The sequence below is a fragment of the Lepidochelys olivacea genome (assembly GCF_965140295.1).
Source record: "Lepidochelys olivacea isolate rLepOli2 genome assembly, chromosome: 1".
NCBI classification, from domain to species: domain Eukaryota; kingdom Metazoa; phylum Chordata; order Testudines; family Cheloniidae; genus Lepidochelys; species Lepidochelys olivacea.
The window spans coordinates 101,102,734-101,122,777 of record NC_140411.1 but is presented as its reverse complement, the minus strand read 5'-3'; the positions used below and the strand labels follow the sequence as shown (position 1 = coordinate 101,122,777).

The 20,044-nt window shown below is 42.5% G+C and overlaps 1 protein-coding gene across 10 annotated transcripts in view; it reads left to right on the top strand.

The window, feature by feature from the left end:
• DOCK9 (dedicator of cytokinesis 9) overlaps positions 1-20,044 on the top strand; it is a 335,677-nt gene that overhangs the window by 123,223 nt on the left and 192,410 nt on the right. For all 10 annotated transcript variants that reach the window (XM_084627447.1, XM_084627439.1, XM_084627444.1 and 7 more), the window contains exons 5-7: positions 1,748-1,817; positions 6,953-7,048; positions 12,430-12,564. In XM_084627447.1, the coding sequence (XP_084483573.1) occupies positions 1,748-1,817; positions 6,953-7,048; positions 12,430-12,564 (301 nt within the window). The remainder of the gene's footprint in view (positions 1-1,747; positions 1,818-6,952; positions 7,049-12,429; positions 12,565-20,044) is intronic.

The window sequence follows — 20,044 nt, the reverse complement described above, 5'->3', positions numbered from 1 at the left end:
ACTCGTATGGCTTCAGCCACTCCTTCATGTACCTAGGTAGCTTTTCTGCTGCCTTTTATTAGTTCTCTTCCCGTAACTTTTCCTTCTAGCATTGTCTTTTTTGAGATGTTGTTTTAATTACATTTCCAAATATTTGATCTCAGGTTAATTAAATGTGATCAGTATAATCACCTTCACAATATTTGGTCTTTTTAATCTCTAATGTTGATTAATAATTTCTGTTTGAAGGCCTCCAACCTTTTAAATCTGTGTTCAGGACTTTTATTTTTACTGTAACAAACTGAATTGTCAAATGACAGATAATTTAAAAAGGATGAATAAATTAAATGCTTCTGTATGAAAATTGGTGAATGTTTCTTGCCTGGTTCCCTTGGGGATTCCCAAAAGGCAACTCAAACCCAGGATAATTTATGGTGCAATGGCTACAACATTATATTCTTTTTTTATTAAATAAATAAATGAAAAATGAGAATGAATTGAATCTTGGCAGCAAAGGGTGACTGGAGCTGCTTGGCCTGGCCATCCTTCTGTTCTCCTGATTGGCAGATCCCCAGGTCAAAACTTCTGCCCAGCTAGAGAAACCATGCGACCCACCAAACCTTGGACATGTGGTTTGGACCAAACTGTTCTACGGCCTCAGAGAGGGTTCGAGCTGTCACTAAAACAGACTTAGGCAGTCTCCAGCAGTCTTAGTCCCAGTTATACATGGAATCTCACTATTCTGGAAAATATGTGCCAGTTTGGGGGTAACTGCACCTTTGATACCCCCCCCCCCCATTGTTCTCGGAATGCTGTTCAGGTTTCAAGCCTTTAGTCTTCACCCCTCTCTGGGCAAGGACCTGTGTCCTTTCTCTCCAGACTGGAGTTTTTGGCAGCAGTTACTCCCGGACCCTTCATTGTGATGCACCCAAAAGCCAGTCTGCCTAAATCTGAGTCTGTTTAAACTCAGTCTTTATAACTGAAGTTCACTCTGTCTCTTGCCTCTCCTCTGGCATTGCTTTAAACCAGTATATGCAAATCACCCTGGGGACTGGTACTTCCCTAGCGCTCTTCACAATCTTGGGGACTGTAGTAATCACCCCCCACTGATTTTACCTGAGGAGCTGTAGTAACCCTCCCCTTATTGAGTTGTATACAGTCCCTGGCCCACAATGGTACATAAACATTCATAAACTTAATACAATATGGTCCCTAAAAGTACTGCGTGATATCTGTCACAATATGCTCCTCCCCACCTGCAGTCCTGACCCTAACAAATGACTAAATATACTCTACCTCCACCCACTAAAGACTATGACTGCCCTCAAAGTTGCAACACAACATAGTGGAACTTGTGGAGACTCAAATGTGGTTCTTGATTGACCCAAACTAAAAACCCAATGATTAATCAGTATAACATACGTTCAGAAATTAAATGCAAATACAGTATCTCAAAGTTAAGGATTTGACTGCTTGTCCTAAATCCTGTTCCCAGTCCAGAGGGGAATAGAAGGGAAAATTATGGTGCAGCAGCAGGAGAGCACTTACTCAGTCTAAGGTAGCTCTCCTCAAGCCAATAAGAAGCCTGGGCAGAAGATGCAACTGTGGAAAATGGCTTAGGTGAATTCTGTTCCACCAAGGAACACATATTAATGCCTATTAATAGTGAGATTTATATTTTCCTTTCAGAATAATTGTAAAAGGTTGGCTACTGAATGATCATATAAGTGATCACAAAATATCTGAGTATTAAGTTTTCTTTCTTTAGCAAAGGGACCAAATCAGAGAAACTTCCAGTTCATGTATATGAAGTTGATGAAGAAGCAGATAAAGATGAGGTGAGCAGATAATAATCTATTTCTTTCTATTCTGTAAGATTATTTCATTAGAAATAGTCTTTTAAATGTTTATATCAAGTAAAAATAGAGGTTTAATTAGATAGTCATTTTAGACTTTAAAAAAGGTTTGAAAGTGGGAAATATATAAGTGCACTGGATGCTGGTTTTTAACCAGTCTTGTGTTCCCAATGTCTGTCATATGCATGGAGGAGAAATTCTGATTGAGAGAATGGGTTTGTGTTGGAGGTGAGGGGATTATAATTGGTGAGGACTGGTTTACACACACACTTGCACCAAAATAACAAAATTTGCTTTCATGCAAGTCTGTGTGGACACTTGTTTTGAAATAAATGTTCCCTTTCAGTGTAACTTACAACTGAAGCAAAGTGGGATTAGAACAGTTTTATTCCAAAATAAGAAAGTCCGTGTACATACGTGTACACACACACACACTTGCACCTGAATAACCAAAAAAGAAAACATTAAAAATATTTAGTTACTTTGGTGTAAGTCTGTATGTAGACCGGTTCTGAGAATGTTAGAGAAAGCAGGAACTAATCAAAAATGGCTGAAACCTTTTTAATTATTTTCCTTCCAATCCTCTGCTTCCTGAGAACAGTGATTTCAGTAGTGCCAACTGGTTTAAAGAAGGTTTCGAACTTCAAAATATGTTTTTCAGCAAAAAACCTCTTTCTGTTGACGGTATACATTACATAGTTTTTATCGTGCTATATTTTAGAACAAAGGGATTGAATGTTGAGGCTGGTGCCTTCTTATCTCATAAATATTTCAACTCCCTTCTAGCACTGCGAAAGCCTTCAAGTAAGCTAACTCAATTTTGTATTTCTTATCAGATAAGTACTGCTGATAGTAATGCTCATGACTTACATAGTGCTTTTTAATCTTCAAAATACTCATAATCATTAATTAATTGTGTGTAAAATAGAACTAGTCCTTGATTGACTCAGTGGTGCAATAATCCAAGCCTAGTGGTTCGGTCGATAGGACACTGAATGAGAAGTCAGAAGATTTGAGTTCCATTCCTGCTTTGGGACTGATGTGCTTGGTGACCTAGAGCAAGTCACTTCACTTGTCTGTGCCCAAGTTTCCCCATCTGTAAAATGGGAATAATATTTCTAGAGTTCTTTGAGGTGAGATAAGACCTAAATATTATTATTTCTGAAGTCTAGCATTTCTGATATCACAGTTCATCACCACAAAAGCTGTTTAGATACCATTAAATGAATCAGGTGGCAAAGGAGCCTGAGTGTGAATAAGAAAAAATCAACTTTGCTACAATAGTTACAGTATTTCCGAATAAAGTTAAACAGGTGTAGGAAAAATACCACAACTCAAATACTGCAGTGTAATAAAATTTTGAATGGCAATCGCTCTAGAAGATGTCTGTTTATACATAAATGCCTCTGCAAACAATAATAATAGGAAAAGAAATCCAGAAAAAATGATTTCATTGGACACTTAAAAAAGTGCCAAACAATACACAACTTCATGGATAAAACTGACCAAATAGAGCAAAAGGTTTTTCTTCTTTTGGACTGTAAGATAGGTGTTTTTGTGGGTAAAAAAAGTTCCTTTGTAAAATGATTTTTAGACACACAGCATGTAGAAAACAAAGTTATTAAGTTTGCAGATAATGGAAAAAATTAATGAAGAGCAAATAAGGAACAGTGATATCAAATTGAAAAGAAATGCACATGTACTAATAAAAGGATTTGGATAATTCAAGCTATTGGGTCAGCAGATAGCAAATGCTGTTTGATGTAGGTGAATTTTAAAATCAGCCTGAGAGTGAGGAATGAAGCTAGGGTGTAGGTGATTGTTTGAACAATAATCTGTTCAGAAGTAGGGTTTGGATCTTATTGTGGAAAAATCATTGAAAACATAAACCTAGCATGCAACAACAATGCGAACGGGGAAATGAGCCTATAATCTGTAGGAAACAGGAAGCGAATTTTCAATGCAAAAGCACTGTGCTGTTGGCCAGGGACTGTGCCTTCCTTTGAATTAACAGATGGAGCAGTATAAAAGTGCATTAGCTTTTCACCTCGGGAGACTTGAGTTCAAACTTTCTTATTTTCAAGTGGTGGAATAGGTGAACACACACTAATTCAGTTTCTACCACAAAAACATTACACAGTTCAGCAGAATTGGCAAACTCAGGTCAACAGAGGCCTGGAACTAGAAAAACAAAGTTGTGTTAAGTCAGAATTTAGGCCTGGTCTGCACTGAAAAGTTAGGTCAACCCAGCTATGTTGCTGAGGGTGTGAAAAATCCACACCCCTGAGTGCCATAGTTAAACTGACCTAACCCCTGGTGTAGACAGTGCTAGGTTGATGGAAAAATTCTGAATCTCGGGGAGGTGGATTACCTCTGCTGATGGGAGAATCCCTCCGGCTGGCATAGGTAGTATCTACCCTGAAGTGCTACAGCAGGGGTTCTCAAACTGGGAGTCAGGACTTCTCCGGGGGTCGTGAGGTTATTACATGGGGGGTCGTGAGCTGTCAGCCTCCACTCCAAACCCTGCTTTGCCTCCAGCATTTATAATGTGTTAAATATTTTAAAGTGTTTTTAATTTAGAAGGGGGAGTCACACTCAGAGGCTTGCTACATGAAAGGGGTCAACAGTACAAAAGTTTGAGAACCACTGTGCTACAATGATGCAGCTACACTGCTGTATCCTTTCAAATGTAGGCAAGCCCTTAGATACCCCTTCTCTTTTAATTTGTGCCAGAGAAAAGAGGGAGCTTGTAGTTGGAAACAGTGTTCCTCAGATGACTTACTGAGGTATTTATAACATACTAGTGCTGAGATACCAGAGTACTTTTCAAAGCAGTGGGCAGGGATTTGCGAGATTTTGAGTCGGGCTAGTGAATGTTAACATTTGATGGTAGGTCTCCTATGGCCCAACAGGCTAGGGGTGACTGGGACTAGGGGCCTGACCAGGAGCAAGCAAGCTCCTTAGTGAGACAAGGAAAGAATTGAGGCCTACTCAGAAATAATAGTAGTCCTGTGGGGGACTGCTGGACTGCCACCACCCTAAAACCATGTTGACTGGCATTTATGAATATATAGATTTAAGATTTAATTGTGCAGCCCTCTGCACATTTTTCTGGCTCCTAGCACACATGTATAGGGTGCTGCTAGCCAGAATGAATATGCACATTAATGGAGCTTTTAAAAGAATTGTTGTTCTTCTGTTTTAGTCTGTGGTACTAAACAATGTTAATTTGAAACAGTCCCCTGTAGATATACAAACTTCCATCCCATGCCCACTTGATAACTGGTTTGTTACTTCTTGATATCCACATGTGTTAGAGACTATTTCCCTCCTCTCTGTGCTTCTCTAGAGGGCTGAAACTACCCCTTCTAGTCCTCATTCATTCATTCTTTTGTCCTAACAGAATGGTTACCTCAGCTTGACATGTGGTGCTACGCTTGAAGACCACTCAAGCTTCAGCTAGTAGTGACTTATTTAACAGTGCTTCTTGTATGGGGCTTGTTACATTTGTGCTCCTTAGAATGTTCTGTTTTAAAATTAATTTTTGGGTGCAATTAAAGGTTTGGTTTTAAACCCAAAAGCCCTTGATAGCTTGGGTTCTGTTTATCTGAAGTACCTCATCTCTCATGTTACACCGGGACAATTGACATAATCTGGGACACTCAAGTTTGCAGTCTCTAAAGCTTTGTATATCTGAAGAATTTGCTAGGCATTCTCACATACATCCTCCCTGGTTTGGGCTACTGTGAAAACAAATCAGGCTCATGCTCCTGTGGCTCCACAGGCTTCAAGTCTTCTTCTGGTATTCGTTTAAGTCCTGGGCATAATCTTCCAAGCAATTAATGGATCAAGACCTATTTACATTTACAACTGTATTTTCATCAATGAATCCTTAAATCCTATGCTCCTCTGTCCTGGACTTTGATATGCATTGTTCCAAAGTGTGTGAAACCTGGGGACAAATCGTTCTTGGTGGAGGGGATCCACCTATGACATGAATTTCCAGAGGAAGTAAATGAGTCCGTGGTTTGACCATATTTAGGAAATGCTGCAAAACCTTCTTCCTCTTTGACAAAACCTTTCCACCATAACAAGAATGACATTCACAACACTGACATACACTCCCTCCTCCCAAAACAACAACAAAATTGGACCTGAAACTAAAATTAAAAAAAAATCCCTACCCAAGCAGACTTTCTATATAGGGGTGGGCAAACTTTTTGTCCCAAGGGCCACATCTGGGTGGGGAAATTGCATGCAGGGCTGGGACAGGGGGTTGGGGTGCAGGAGGGGACTCAGAGCAAGGAGTTGGGGCAGAGGAGGGGTGTGGGGTACATGAGGGGGCTCAGGGAAGGGGGTTGGGGTGCAGGAGGGGGCTCAGGCCAGGGGTGCGGAGAGGGGTGTGGAGTCCGGGAGGGGGTGCAGAGTGCAGCAGGGGGTTGGGGTGAGGGGTGCAGGAGGGGTTTGGGCTTCGGCCCAGTGCCGCTTACCTGGACTGGCCCCCGGGGTGGCAGCGGCACACACCGGGGCCAGGCCGCACCACTGCTGAAAGTGGCTGGCACCAATTCCAGGGGGGGAGGGGTAGAGGGCTCCATGCACTGCCCTTGCCTATGGGTACCTCCCCTGAATCTCTCATTGGCTGCGGTTCCCCGTTCCTGGTCAATGGGAGGTGTGGGGGGCAGTGCCTGGAGGCGAGGGCAGCGGACGGAGCTGCAGGGATGTGGTGCCAGCCACTTCTGGGAGCAGCGTCAGGCCGCAGCGCCACAGGGTGGCAATCCCACAGACCGGATCCAAAGCCTGAGAGGCCAGATCTGGCCCACAGGCTGTAGTTTGCCCACCCTTGTTCTATACCCTGAAAATGGAAAACAGAGGATTCATGAAATGCAGTGAGGACTTAACTGTTGCTAACGGATTTTATGTGAAAGGTGCTTAGATACAATGGTAATGAGCAACAGTATAAAATCCTAAAATAGAGTTTTGAAGATTGTTATGATAATTCGACTACCTAATTGTAAGTTCAATTGTAAAAAGTATATGAAAGTTCATAAAATGTTACAATAATCTATCACAACAATTGTTGATGGAAAGCAGTTTCAGTTTGTGCAATTTTGTTTTAGGATGCAGCATCTCTAGGATCTCAGAAGGGTGGGATAACCAAACAAGGATGGCTGTACAAAGGCAATATGAATAGTGCAATCAGTGTAACTATGAGGGTAAGTTTACTGTGCCACACTAAAAGATGACTGTTTATAGATATTTAATATTTCAGTGTGATTCTTCTCTGAAAAGTAGATATGTATACTTTGCTTTTGTTAAAAAGAACATAGGGTTAAGAAGGAGAAGCTTCTGCTTACCTTATAGTAGCAAAATATAAAATTAAACAGAGAAGACTCCTGAAGACACACACTCTCAGACCAGGTCTCTTAAGAAAGTAGGTGTTGTTTTTACAGTCACTTTCAGATTAGAACTGTACTGAAAGGTGTAATTGTGATCAGAAAAGTGACCATGTAATATGGAACCTTCTTATTCTGATCACCTCCCTTTTGTATGTTGAGTCTGTTTTGCTTGCTTTATTTTTAACATTAGATAATTTCTAATTGCTTTTATTAGGACCACAGTACCGCCATACAGATATATGGAGAGTTAACTAAGATCTGGTTATAAAATCTTACTGGCGTAATTGAGAGAAATGGATAATCAACTTGACTTTCTGATCCCATGCAGGACTGGCAGCTAACATAATTTGTGAAACATTTCATTTATACAAAATTTGCGCATTTTACAGTTCCATTGAGAGAAACATAGAATCATAGAATATCAGGGTTGGAAGGGACCCCAGAAGGTCATCTAGTCCAACGCCCTGCTCAAAGCAGGACCAATTCCCAGTTAAATCATCCCAGCCAGGGCTTTGTCAAGCCTGACCTTAAAAACCTCTAAGGAAGGAGATTCTACCACCTCCCTAGGTAACGCATTCCAGTGTTTCACCACCCTCTTAGTGAAAAAGTTTTTCCTAATATCCAATCTAAACCTCCCCCACTGCAACTTGAGACCATTACTCCTCGTTCTGTCATCTGCTACCATTGAGAACAGTCTAGAGCCATCCTCTTTGGAACCCCCTTTCAGGTAGTTGAAAGCAGCTATCAAATCCCCCCTCATTCTTCTCTTCTGCAGGCTAAACAATCCCAGCTCCCTCAGCCTCTCCTCATAACTCATGTGTTCCAGTCCCCTAATCATTTTTGTTGCCCTTCGCTGGACTCTCTCCAATTTATCCACATCCTTCTTGAAGTGTGGGGCCCAAAACTGGACACAGTACTCCAGATGAGGCCTCACCAATGTCGAATAGAGGGGAACGATCACGTCCCTCGATCTGCTCGCTATGCCCCTACTTATACATCCCAAAATGCCATTGGCCTTCTTGGCAACAAGGGCACACTGCTGACTCATATCCAGCTTCTCGTCCACTGTCACCCCTAGGTCCTTTTCCGCAGAACTGGTGCCTAGCCATTCGGTCCCTAGTCTGTAGCTGTGCATTGGGTTCTTCCGTCCTAAGTGCAGGACCCTGCACTTATCCTTATTGAACCTCATCAGATGCCTTTTGGCCCAATCTTCCAATTGGTCCAGGTCCTTCTGTATCCTATCCCTCCCCTCCAGCGTATCTACCACTCCTCCCAGTTTAGTATCATCCGCAAATTTGCTGAGAGTGCAATCCACACCATCCTCCAGATCATTTATGAAGATATTGAATAAAACCGGCCCCAGGACCGACCCTTGGGGCACTCCACTTGATACCGGCTGCCAACTAGACATGGAGCCATTGATCACTACCCGTTGAGCCCGACAATCTAGCCAGCTTTCTACCCACCTTATAGTGCATTCATCCAGCCCATACTTCCTTAACTTGCTGACAAGAATACTATGGGAGACCGTGTCAAAAGCTTTGCTAAAGTCAAGAAACAATACATCCACTGCTTTCCCTTCATCCACAGAACCAGTAATCTCATCATAAAAGGCGATTAGATTAGTCAGGCATGACCTTCCCTTGGTGAATCCATGCTGGCTGTTCCTGATCACTTTCCTCTCATGCAAGTGCTTCAGGATTGATTCTTTGAGGACCTGCTCCATGATTTTTCCAGGGACTGAGGTGAGGCTGACTGGCCTGTAGTTCCCAGGATCCTCCTTCCTCCCTTTTTTAAAGATTGGCACTACATTAGCCTTTTTCCAGTCATCCGGGACTTCCCCGGTTCGCCACGAGTTTTCAAAGATAATGGCCAGTGGCTCTACAATCACAGCCGCCAATTCCTTCAGCACTCTTGGATGCAACTCGTCCGGCCCCATGGACTTGTGCACGTCCAGCTTTTCTAAATAGTCCCTAACCGCCTCTATCTCCACAGAGGGCTGGCCATCTCTTCCGCATTTTGTGATGCCCAGCGCAGCAGTCTGGGAGCTGACCTTGTTAGTGAAAACAGAGGCAAAAAAAGCATTGAGTACATTAGCTTTTTCCACATCCTCTGTCACTAGGTTGCCTCTCTCATTCAGTAAGGGGCCCACACATTCCTTGGCTTTCTTCTTGTTGCCAACATACCTGAAGAAACCCTTCTTGTTACTCTTGACATCTCTGGCTAGCTGCAGCTCCAGGTGCGATTTGGCCCTCCTGATAACATTCCTACATGCCCGAGCAATATTTTTATACTCTTCCCTGGTCATATGTCCAACCTTCCACTTCTTGTAAGCTTCTTTTTTATGTTTAAGATCCGCTAGGATTTCACCATTAAGCCAAGCTGGTCGCCTGCCATATTTACTATTCTTTCGACTCATCGGGATGGTTTGTCCCTGTAACCTCAACAGGGATTCCTTGAAATACAGCCAGCTCTCCTGGACTCCTTTCCCCTTCAAGTTAGTCCCCCAGGGGATCCTGGCCATCCGTTCCCTGAGGGAGTCGAAGTCTGCTTTCCTGAAGTCCAGGGTCCGTATCCTGCTGCTTACCTTTCTTCCCTGCGTCAGGATCCTGAACTCAACCAACTCATGGTCACTGCCTCCCAGATTCCCATCCACTTTTGCTTCCCCCACTAATTCTACCCGGTTTGTGAGCAGCAGGTCAAGAAAAGCGCCCCCCCTAGTTGGCTCCTCTAGCACTTGCGCCAGGAAATTGTCCCCTACGCTTTCCAAAAACTTCCTGGATTGTCTATGCACCGCTGTATTGCTCTCCCAGCAGATATCAGGAAAATTAAAGTCACCCATGAGAATCAGGGCATGCGATCTAGTAGCTTCCGTGAGCTGCCGGAAGAAAGCCTCATCCACCTCATCCCCCTGGTCCGGTGGTCTATAGCAGACTCCCACCACTACATCACTCTTGTTGCACACACTTCTAAACTTAATCCAGAGACACTCAGGTTTTTCTGCAGTTTCGTACCGGAGCTCTGAGCAGTCATACTGCTCCCTTACATACAGTGCTACTCCCCCACCTTTTCTGCCCTGCCTGTCCTTCCTGAACAGTTTATAACCATCCATGACAGTACTCCAGTCATGTGAGTTATCCCACCAAGTCTCTGTTATTCCGATCACGTCATAGTTCCTTGACATCACCAGGACCTCCAGTTCTCCCTGCTTGTTTCCAAGGCTTTGTGCATTTGTATATAAGCACTTGAGATAACCTGTTGATCGCCCCTCATTGCCAGTATGAGGCAGGAGCCCTCCCCTCACAGACATTCCTGCCTGTGCTTCCTCCTGGTATCCCGCTTTCCCACTTACCTCAGGGCTTTGGTCTCCTTCCCCCGGTGAACCTAGTTTAAAGTCCTCCTCACTAGGTTAGCCAGCCTGCTGGCAAAGATGCTCTTCCCTCTCTTCGTAAGATGGAGCCCGTCTCTGCCCAGCACTCCTCCTTCATGGAACACCATCCCATGGTCAAAGAAACCAAAGCCTTCTCTCCGACACCACCTGCGTAGCCATTCGTTGACTTCCACGATTCGACGCTCCCTACCTAGGCCTTTTCCTTCCACGGGGAGGATGGACGAGAACACCACTTGCGCCTCCAACTCCTTTATCCTTCTTCCTAGAGCCACATAGTCCGCAGTGATCCGCTCAAGGTCATTCTTGGCAGTATCATTGGTGCCCACGTGGAACTCTATGATGCACTTTCTATAGTAACTTCAGAGTATAACCTTAAAATCCATTGCCATTCATATTATTATTTGTATAATGTATGTTTTATACATGTTTAGTTTTTAAGTGGTGGGGCTGACTTTAAACTTACAGCCAATATCATGATATGATTCATAAATTGCTCACTCCCATCCCTGTTTTATCAGTATAATGAAACTTTCCCCGTTGGAAAATTAAATGGATGTAATTTTATTTGTGTGTGTGTGTGTATTAGGTTAAACAGAAAAAAGTTCTGTTTTTAAGCTGTGTGCACTGATGGCGTATTACATTATTAAAGCAAGTACAATAACTCCCCACTTATGTCCTCCCAGTTAACATTGTTTCGCTATTAGGACGCTGACCTATTAGAGAACATACTCCTTTAAAGTCCTGCAATGTTCCCATATAACAGGGGTCAGCAACCTTCGGCATGCAGCCCATCAGGGTAATCCCCTGGGGGCTGCAAGACTTTTTGTTTACGTTGACTGTCAGCTCCCAGTGGCCGCAGTTCACTGTTCCCAGCCAATGGGAGCTGTGGGCAGCAGCGGCCAGCATGTCCCTGCGGGCCCCCCCCCCCACTTCCCGCAGCTTCCATTGGCGGGGAATGGTGAACTACGGCCAGTGGGAGCTGGGGGAGGGGCTGTGCCTGCGGACAGTCAACATAAACAAAATGTCTCGCGGCCCGCCAGCGGATTATCCTGATGGGCTGTGTGCCAAAGGTTGCTGACCCCTGCCTTACAATGTTCTTTAGCTCCAGCTCCTCCGCCCGCCTGGTGCTCCTGGCAGGGACTGGGTCAGGACGTGGGGGCTTGTCCTGCTCTGCCCATGAAGTGTTCCAGCCGAGGAGTGGATTGGGGGCTCAAGGGCTTGCCCTATTCTGCCCGGTGCTCCTGCCAGGGAGCGGGATAGGGGTGTGGGGCTTGCCCCATTCCGCCCGCCCAGGGCTTCTGCGTTGGGGCGCAGGAGCTTTCCCCATTCTACCTGTCCGGGGCTCCTGTCAGGGAGGGTGGTGGTGGTGTGGGGGCGTGCCCTGTTCCGTCTGCCTGGGGCTCCTGCTGGGGAGCAGGCAGTGACCCTGCTTCCCAGTTGGCATTCCGGGTGGGTGGAATGGAGCAAGCCCCCACTTTGCTCCCCCACTATACCCCTGCCTCAACCAAGCTTCATAATCATTATTGGTGAGTACAGTATTACATTGTTTAAAATTATTTAAAACTTATACTGTATATGTATATATAATGTCTTTTGTCTGGTGAAAAAAATTTCCCTGGAACCTAGCCACCCCACCTATTTACATTAATTCTTATGGGGAAATTGGATTTGCTTAACATCGTTTTGCTTAAAGTTGTATTTTTCTAGAACATAGCTAGGATGTTAAGTGAGGGAGTTACTGTATGGATTTTGAAATATGGAATTAATAGTACTGCTGTTAACAATGCTTTTTTTTTTTTTAAACTAGTCATTTAAGAGAAGATTTTTCCACTTAATCCAACTTGGTGATGGATCATATAATCTCAATTTCTACAAAGATGAGAAAATATCTAAAGAGCCAAAAGGATCAATATTTTTGGATTCTTGTATGGGGGTGGTTCAGGTAAATATAATTGTACTGGCTGTTTTTTATATATTGTGCTTGTAGATGATGAATTTATTAGACCAGAATTTTTCAAAATCTACATAATTATCGTGGGATATAATTAAACACATACTGCATGCTTTTTAAATAGTCACATAAACAGGCAGGTGCGCTACATGTTAGGAAGAAAAGTAGTTGGATTTTGTAGGTTGTGTTTTAAATTTCAAAGTGGTTGTTTCTGAAAATGGACAAAGTCACTGATTTATGTTGTGTGTTTATAAGAAACACATGGAGGCAAGTAGCAAGACAAATAAATGAAGAAAGCATGATGAATTAATGAAAGCATAAAATTAAGTTCTGTTACATTTTGTGTAGTTACATGGGCTGTAAAATATTTTGCATAGCTTCTTGTGTGGGATTTTAGTTGTGGGAGTGGCATCATATTCACAGCCACCCTTCCAGATGTTTTCACTTGACCTTTTTACTTTTTAAAAATAAATGTTTGAAGCAAAAGATACAACTCTTTGGCCCAAAAGTTTTGCTCGTAGCAAGAGCCAGAGGATTGGTTTCATGGAGTTGTGTTATATGTTTATAGTACAGTATGTATCTGTTTTGTTAGAGCAGACCTGGAGACAACTGGGTTTTTCGGCTCTTAGCATTAATTCCTGAATCTGGACATAGTAACCTTTGTGGAAAGAATACATCTATAAATTATTTTGTATATGTATTTCTTTTCTTCCTTGCATAAACTTGTATAGAGGCTTAAAAAGTTCCACCCAAAATTATTTTCTAAATAGCACAAAAATATTTGAATAAATCGATAATGTAAACTTGGCTGTAAAAGCCTTGTATTTGTAACACAATTACTTATGCATCAAGTTGATAAGATGATGTGATTTTACCGATATTATCTTGGTTTAGAAAGTTAGTCCTGGCTAAACCCACTGAAACTGTAGTTTGGTTCAAATTTAAATAGAACACAGAAAAGAGCAATAAAAGGGCATCGTGACCAGAAGTCTATCTGCCATGTACCTCTTATTCACTCTTTCCCTGCCCTTCCCTATATCTTTGTCACCCCTGACTGAGATGATGTTAAATGCTAGCTCAGTTGTGCCAGTGCTGGGCCTGAAGCACATACTGTCCCCATAAACAAGAAGTCCCTTTCGCTGATTCTCCTTATGGTACTGTGATATAGATGACGGGGTGCAGTCTAGAATATTCCATCATTCATAGCATGGTGGAGCACTAAGACTCGGTAGGAAGCAGCTGGCGGGGACGAGGCACATGGGTCCACTAGGAACAGATGGGCTTGAATTTTTCACTATGAATGTATGTTGTGCAGAGGGAAGTGGCAAAGAGCAGACACAATATAGGGAAGGAAAGGTTGCCCACCAAGTGACAGTATTGTCAGTCAGTCCTCCCTCTCAACCAAACTCTGTCATTCCTCACTCTTTGGCTCCAGTGACTTAAACTGAAATCTGAGTGCATTGTCCTGCCCCCCCAGTTAGTTTTTTTTTTTTTTTTTTTAAATCTCAGCATCCTAATCTTCAAATTCCAAAGGACAGAAATAGCTCATAAATATGAGAGCAGAGTTTTTCTTCCTGCTTTAGTCAAGTTTGTTAGTATTTACCATTATAAAGTTTTTGACCATTAGAAACCAACATAAAATCAAACTAAGCTGAAATTTGACCTGCAGCAAATTATTCTCCTCTGCCTCTTCTCCCGCCTGAACTTTTCCAACAAAAGTCCTCACTGTGTGTTTTGTGAATGACTGAGGAGCCTCTACTTTTGCCCATTCTAAAGTATCTTCCCTTGAAATCCTGTCCCAGGGTCTCATCTCTGTAGTTCAGGAGCCTTGTGGATAGGAGTTCCTTGTGGAGTGCTTACGCACTTTTGTCCAGAGGGTACTCTCATATTCTTACTGCCTTTATGTCCCCATTTCCCTGTTGCACCTAAGGTTGTGAGCCTGTACTCTTTTTATAAGTTATACTAGCATAAGGGGGGAAAAAACTTTTATAGACACTAAAAATCATAAACTCAGTAAAGACACTGGATTTTATGGCTCATTGTAACGGTCTGCAACCCATTAGTCCACCTTTAATCTATGACTGCAGAGATGTTAACAGCCCACTTCACTTTGAGTGGTCTCTTGCAACATGTGTTAACCCCGTATATTTAACAGTGTGTTCCACCTTGTATTTAGCTGTGACACTCTGAATACTTTTCCCGGACCTGAAGAAGAGCCCTGTGTAAGCTTGAAAGCTTGTCTCTTTCACCAACAGAAGTTGGTCCAATAAAAGATATTACCTCATCCACCTTGTCTCACAAACAAAAGACTTAGTTAAGGTTGCTCTCAGCAATAAACTAAATAATAAATTAGGAAATACAAAGTTAAGGATTAAAAATATGCAAAGATGAGCACTCTGAAGTTAGGAAATGCCAGAATGAACGTTGCCCATGCAACCTTAATTTTCCACCTTGTGTGTATGCATTCTGATATAGTTTTTAATTACACGCAGAAGTGATTATCTATGAAAAGTTTGGTGTAAGTGATTTGCCCAGCATCACATAAGAACTCGATAGCAGAAGCTGGGATAAAATCCAAGTCTCCAGAGCAGCATTTAACTGCCCTAACCATGAGGCTGTCCTTTCTCTTTCTGCAGTCTCCTGCCTCATTCACTACAAACCTTCCAGCTTCTGCAGCAAAAAAGGCCAGGGGTCCTACAGACAACATACTCCTTCACTCCAAAGTTCCAATTGATCCTCAGAGTAGATCCATCCTGTATGCTGAATGAACCAGGGGTCTTGTGTGTATTTAAAAAAAGATAATGTATTTAAAAATTACCATAATGCATACTCACAAGGCGGCTGAATTAAAGTTGCATGGCAACATTCATTCTGGCATTTCTTAACAAGTGTTTCTTGTAACCTTTTAATTTCCTGATTTTTATGGTTTAGTTTATTAATAAAAGCAAATTTAATTAATGTTAAACAACATTTATTTGTGAATGTTCTTAGTTTTTAAATTGAAAATATTTTCTATATGTACTGTTTAATAAGGCACTTGCAAATTTTTTGTCTTCAGTGTATGTTTTATCGTCACGGTCTTTGTGATGCTCCTTATTTTACCACTATGTCATGCTGACCAATGTTTTGAAAGTAAACTATATTCATAAACAAAATATGATTTTTACTGCAAATTCTAAATAATACTTATTTTAAATTATGTAACAAGACTGAATAGGGACTCACTTTTATAATTTCCTGGTTTTTTAATGTAAATATTAAAGATATAGCCCCCAGTTTGTAAGAAGCATATAAATAATATATATGAAAAGGAGCTGTAATTTTATCTTATTTTCATGTAACCCTTTTTGAGGAAAGTAGCAAACAATCACCCTTTTAAAAGAAATCATGTAATTTACTACAGTACAAACTAAAGGAGTACAGTGGGAGGTTCTGAAAACACAATGTGCTTTTATGTCAGTTCTACTGTGACCTTTCTTTGTAATAATGTTAGTGTCGTCTGATGTAAATCAGTTATCACAGTCAGCTGTTGCCATGACAACCTGGGCCCTAGTGACACTTCCCAGAATGCCAGTGAACTGGAGTGAGTGCGTGACTGATAATCTGTGACGTCTCAGTATTGCCGCTCAGGAAGCAGCAGAAGACAGTAATTGTGCATAGTGTGTGTGTGGGAGGGAGGCAAAATCAGGCTTTTCTGGTGTTCCAGTTTCCCCAAATTTCCTGAAAACAGCCTTCAGACAAAACACACATGGAGACAATGACATAAATAATAATTAGTGGCTGAAATTTGGAAATTCCCCATGGCATGTTTACAAAAAAGGGTCCTGTAAGAAGGTGAAACAGAGGTACAGACTCTGTAAAATAGAAAATTCTGACACAACTTTAACTATTGTCTTGCTACTGGGAGTAAAATATATATTCATCAGTTTAAGATTTGCACTTTTGACTCATACAACCTCATAATCAATTAAATTGCACAAGCCATTCATCCATGTTAATTTGTCTTGGCACTTTGGATTTAAAGACCACTAATTTCTGCTCCAAACGATCAGTAAAATATCAAAAACATGAAATCTCTCATCAAAACTCACTTTTGCTGAGAAGCCAGGAAGAAATCAACCAATTAATAATAGCTCAGTTAAAAAGCAGTTTTGGCAGCTGGAGGAAAAAAACCTTTCGTATTATTTTGGACCATGAGGTTGTGCACAGTGACCCTGTGTAGATGCACGGTTTTATTACCATTAATCTTGTCCTATCTCCCTTGTTGCCCACAATAATTTGCTGTATGCACTTCTTGTATTTTAGTATTTGTATTGCAGTATTGTCTAGAGGCCCAATTGGGGAACATGGCCTCAGTTCAAAAGGAACTGTATGCTCATATACTGAAAAGACAGTCCATAACTCAAAGAACATATCTATTAAGGCCCCAAATCCTGCAAAGATGCCTTTGTATGTTTAACTTAATGCACTGTGAGTAGTCCCATTGAAATTAATAGGAATACTCAGCGTGTAAAGTTAAACACATGCCCGAGTCTTTGTAGTATAGGGGCACAAAGTACTTGTTTCAAATCAGATATTCTTTGTAGCAAGGACTGGATCCTTCTGTGTGTTTGTACAGTGCTTTCCACAGTGGACCCCCAATCCTGAATATGGCCTTTGGGGTGCAACCAAAACACAAATTTTAAAAATGTTGAGTTGCACACCCAACAAACTTAAAATAATCAAAACCAAGTTTGCTTTATTTATGAAGTTTGTAAGGAGCACATTTCAACTGCTTTAACCTTATGTTGAATTAATGAGAAAAACCTTGGTGAGCCCATGCTGCAATGTTTTTTCAATTTACTGTATAAAAATGTTGTGAATAGAGATGAAATATTCCTTTAGTACATATATAACGTTGATCAGTGAATTGTGCAGTAAATGGACTGTAGGCCCATATAATATATGCAGTTTAACCACTTAAATAAACATACAAATAATCTAACCCAAATGAGTCAGTTGTTTTTAGTCTCTTAGGTTAATGCCCTGCAAACTAAGGCCCAGGTCATTCCCTCTGATTAAAAACCACTGAGAGGAGTCTGAAATCATTACAAAGATCCCCTCTGAGTGCCTCCCAAATTGTTTCACTCTGTCTCTTCCCCTCCTCTCCCAGTGCTTGGCACAAAACAGACCAAAAGAACACATCCAGAAATGTGGCATATTCTAGGGCATCTTGCAGGAGGGAAGGGGTCATCTGTAGGGAGGCGCTGTGTATTTGTACTGGCTCTGAACCCCAGCATCCTTCCCCCATCCTTGGTAAAGAGGGAAGAAAAAGCTACTTATATATTTTTATTCTCCTTCACTCATATCCTGGTGACCTGCAAAGCTCAGGATAGGATAGGATTTGGCCATAAACTGTGGTCATTGTCGAGAAAGTGACTTTTTAAAAAATGGTAGCATGTTAGTCAACAAGAGCTGCTGCCTCCGTTTATCTGGGGTTGTATCTATTTACTTTCATAACAGAAATGAAGTTTTTACTGTTAACTTTTTAGAGCTAGCACAGCTATGAGAAAGTTAAGTGAATTTTGTTGTGGCTGATATATTAACATAACTGTTAATTAAGCAGATTCTGCCATCAGTCACACTTGTGCTGCATCTCTGAAGACCGTACAATTGGGTAGATGTAACTGAAGGCACTTGAGATTTTGGATTGCAAAATCTTAATTACTGACAGTAAGGTACGACAAGAAAAGACCAGAACTTAACTTCTAGGTACCACACTGATTTGAGCTTGTAAAATAGAAGTAATAAAGGTCTGGATCTTGAAGTTCTGAAGGTACAATTACATTTGGGGTCACTATGCCTCAGTAGGTCACTGCTAAGACTACCAAATTCAGGACAGACACCTGAGAAATCGGTCAGACTCATCACAAACTGGTGGTTACTCTATTATTAGATTATAACCAAGCCAGTAACAAAAAGGGAACTTGTCTCACCACACTGGTTAACAAGAAGCCAAAAATGTAGTCTCCTTAGGCATTCTAACTCTTGGCTCACCACTCAGACACTAGACTTTATGATGAGTGGTTACTGAAAACCAATTTTGTCAAATATAGGGTCCTTATAATCCCAATAAACCAATTCCAACAAATATAGGGTCCTTCTAATCCCACTTAGCCCGGTCAATATATAACTTAGATCTTCTTTTTTATGTGGATTCCAAATGTGGGTGTGTATGCGTGCCATGTGCCAGAGCTGGAACTGCTTGTAGTAGTGTCTGTTGACCGGCACGTGTTACATGCATCAGCCGTGTGATGTGTCCTTTGAGTCTGTGGGGGTCAACGCTTCTCCTGCATGGCTAGAATCAGAACCCCTGTTCCTCGGTGCTCATAGCTTGCTAAGAGAGCTCTTGTCCGTTCCTTCTGTAAATAGTTTTTCTAGTTGTATATAGTTGTCTAACAGTTTTTAGTCATTTAGATCTCCCCTGCTGGATTTTTTTCCCCTTGCGGGACACTCCCCCGTCCTGGGGACTATGCTCTGGCAAGCCGGCTTCAAAAGGTATGCTATGTGCTCGTGCTCCTTCTCTGTGAGTGACAAGCACCAATGCTTTCTCTGTTGTCTTGGTGAAGCCCACGCTGGTGCCAGTTCTCCATCTGCTGCTCATTCCTACCTCAAACTCGGGAAGCTAGGGAACTTCGCCTCCGCAAAGGCCTGGTGGAGGAGACTTAATCGGATCTGGCACTGACAGATCTGCCAGAGTGATGCCTGTCACTGATGGTGAGTGCCTCCGTGGGCCCTTCCAGCGGTATTGACACAACTGCCAAAACCCCACCATGCACATAAGAAACACACAGGCATAAGGGCGGCTCCCTGACGGGGATCATCTCTAAATACAGTGTTGCCATCCCAAGCGGTGCCAGGTCAGGTGAGAAGTTGCGTGTTGACTCAGCTGCTCCTTCTCCTAAGAAATCTCATATAGAGAAAAGTCCAAGACCTGCCAGCACTGTCTCCAGTATTGGTACCGAGTTTGCCGCCTTCATCTCTGGCACTGTCAACACCTTCATGACCATCCAGACTTTCATGCCCAGTCCCGCCCATGCTGGGACGCTTGTTCCCTGTGATACTTATGGCCAATCTCATGCTGCTATGCATGGGCTCCCCTCAGCGCTCTGGGTCTCCAGTCACCTTGAGGCTTCCATCTCCTTCGGATGAGTCTTTCCTTCTCTGGCAGCATCTTGCTCTGCATCATCTCTCACCGCTGGTATTGCCGGTGGCTGAACCTCTCCTGCTCCAGGACTGCCCTGTTCTGCTTTGTCTTGTGCTGGCAGCACCGATGGCCTGGCCTCTGCCGGACCCGTCCTCCAGTTCTGAGTGGTCTCCTGAGCCAGACTCCCCATTCTCTCCTGCACGCTCCTGTAGCCTGGACCCCCAGAACCAGCCCTACCTGCCAGCGTATGGCCCTTCCCCCAAGGCATGGTTCCATTAACCCTGA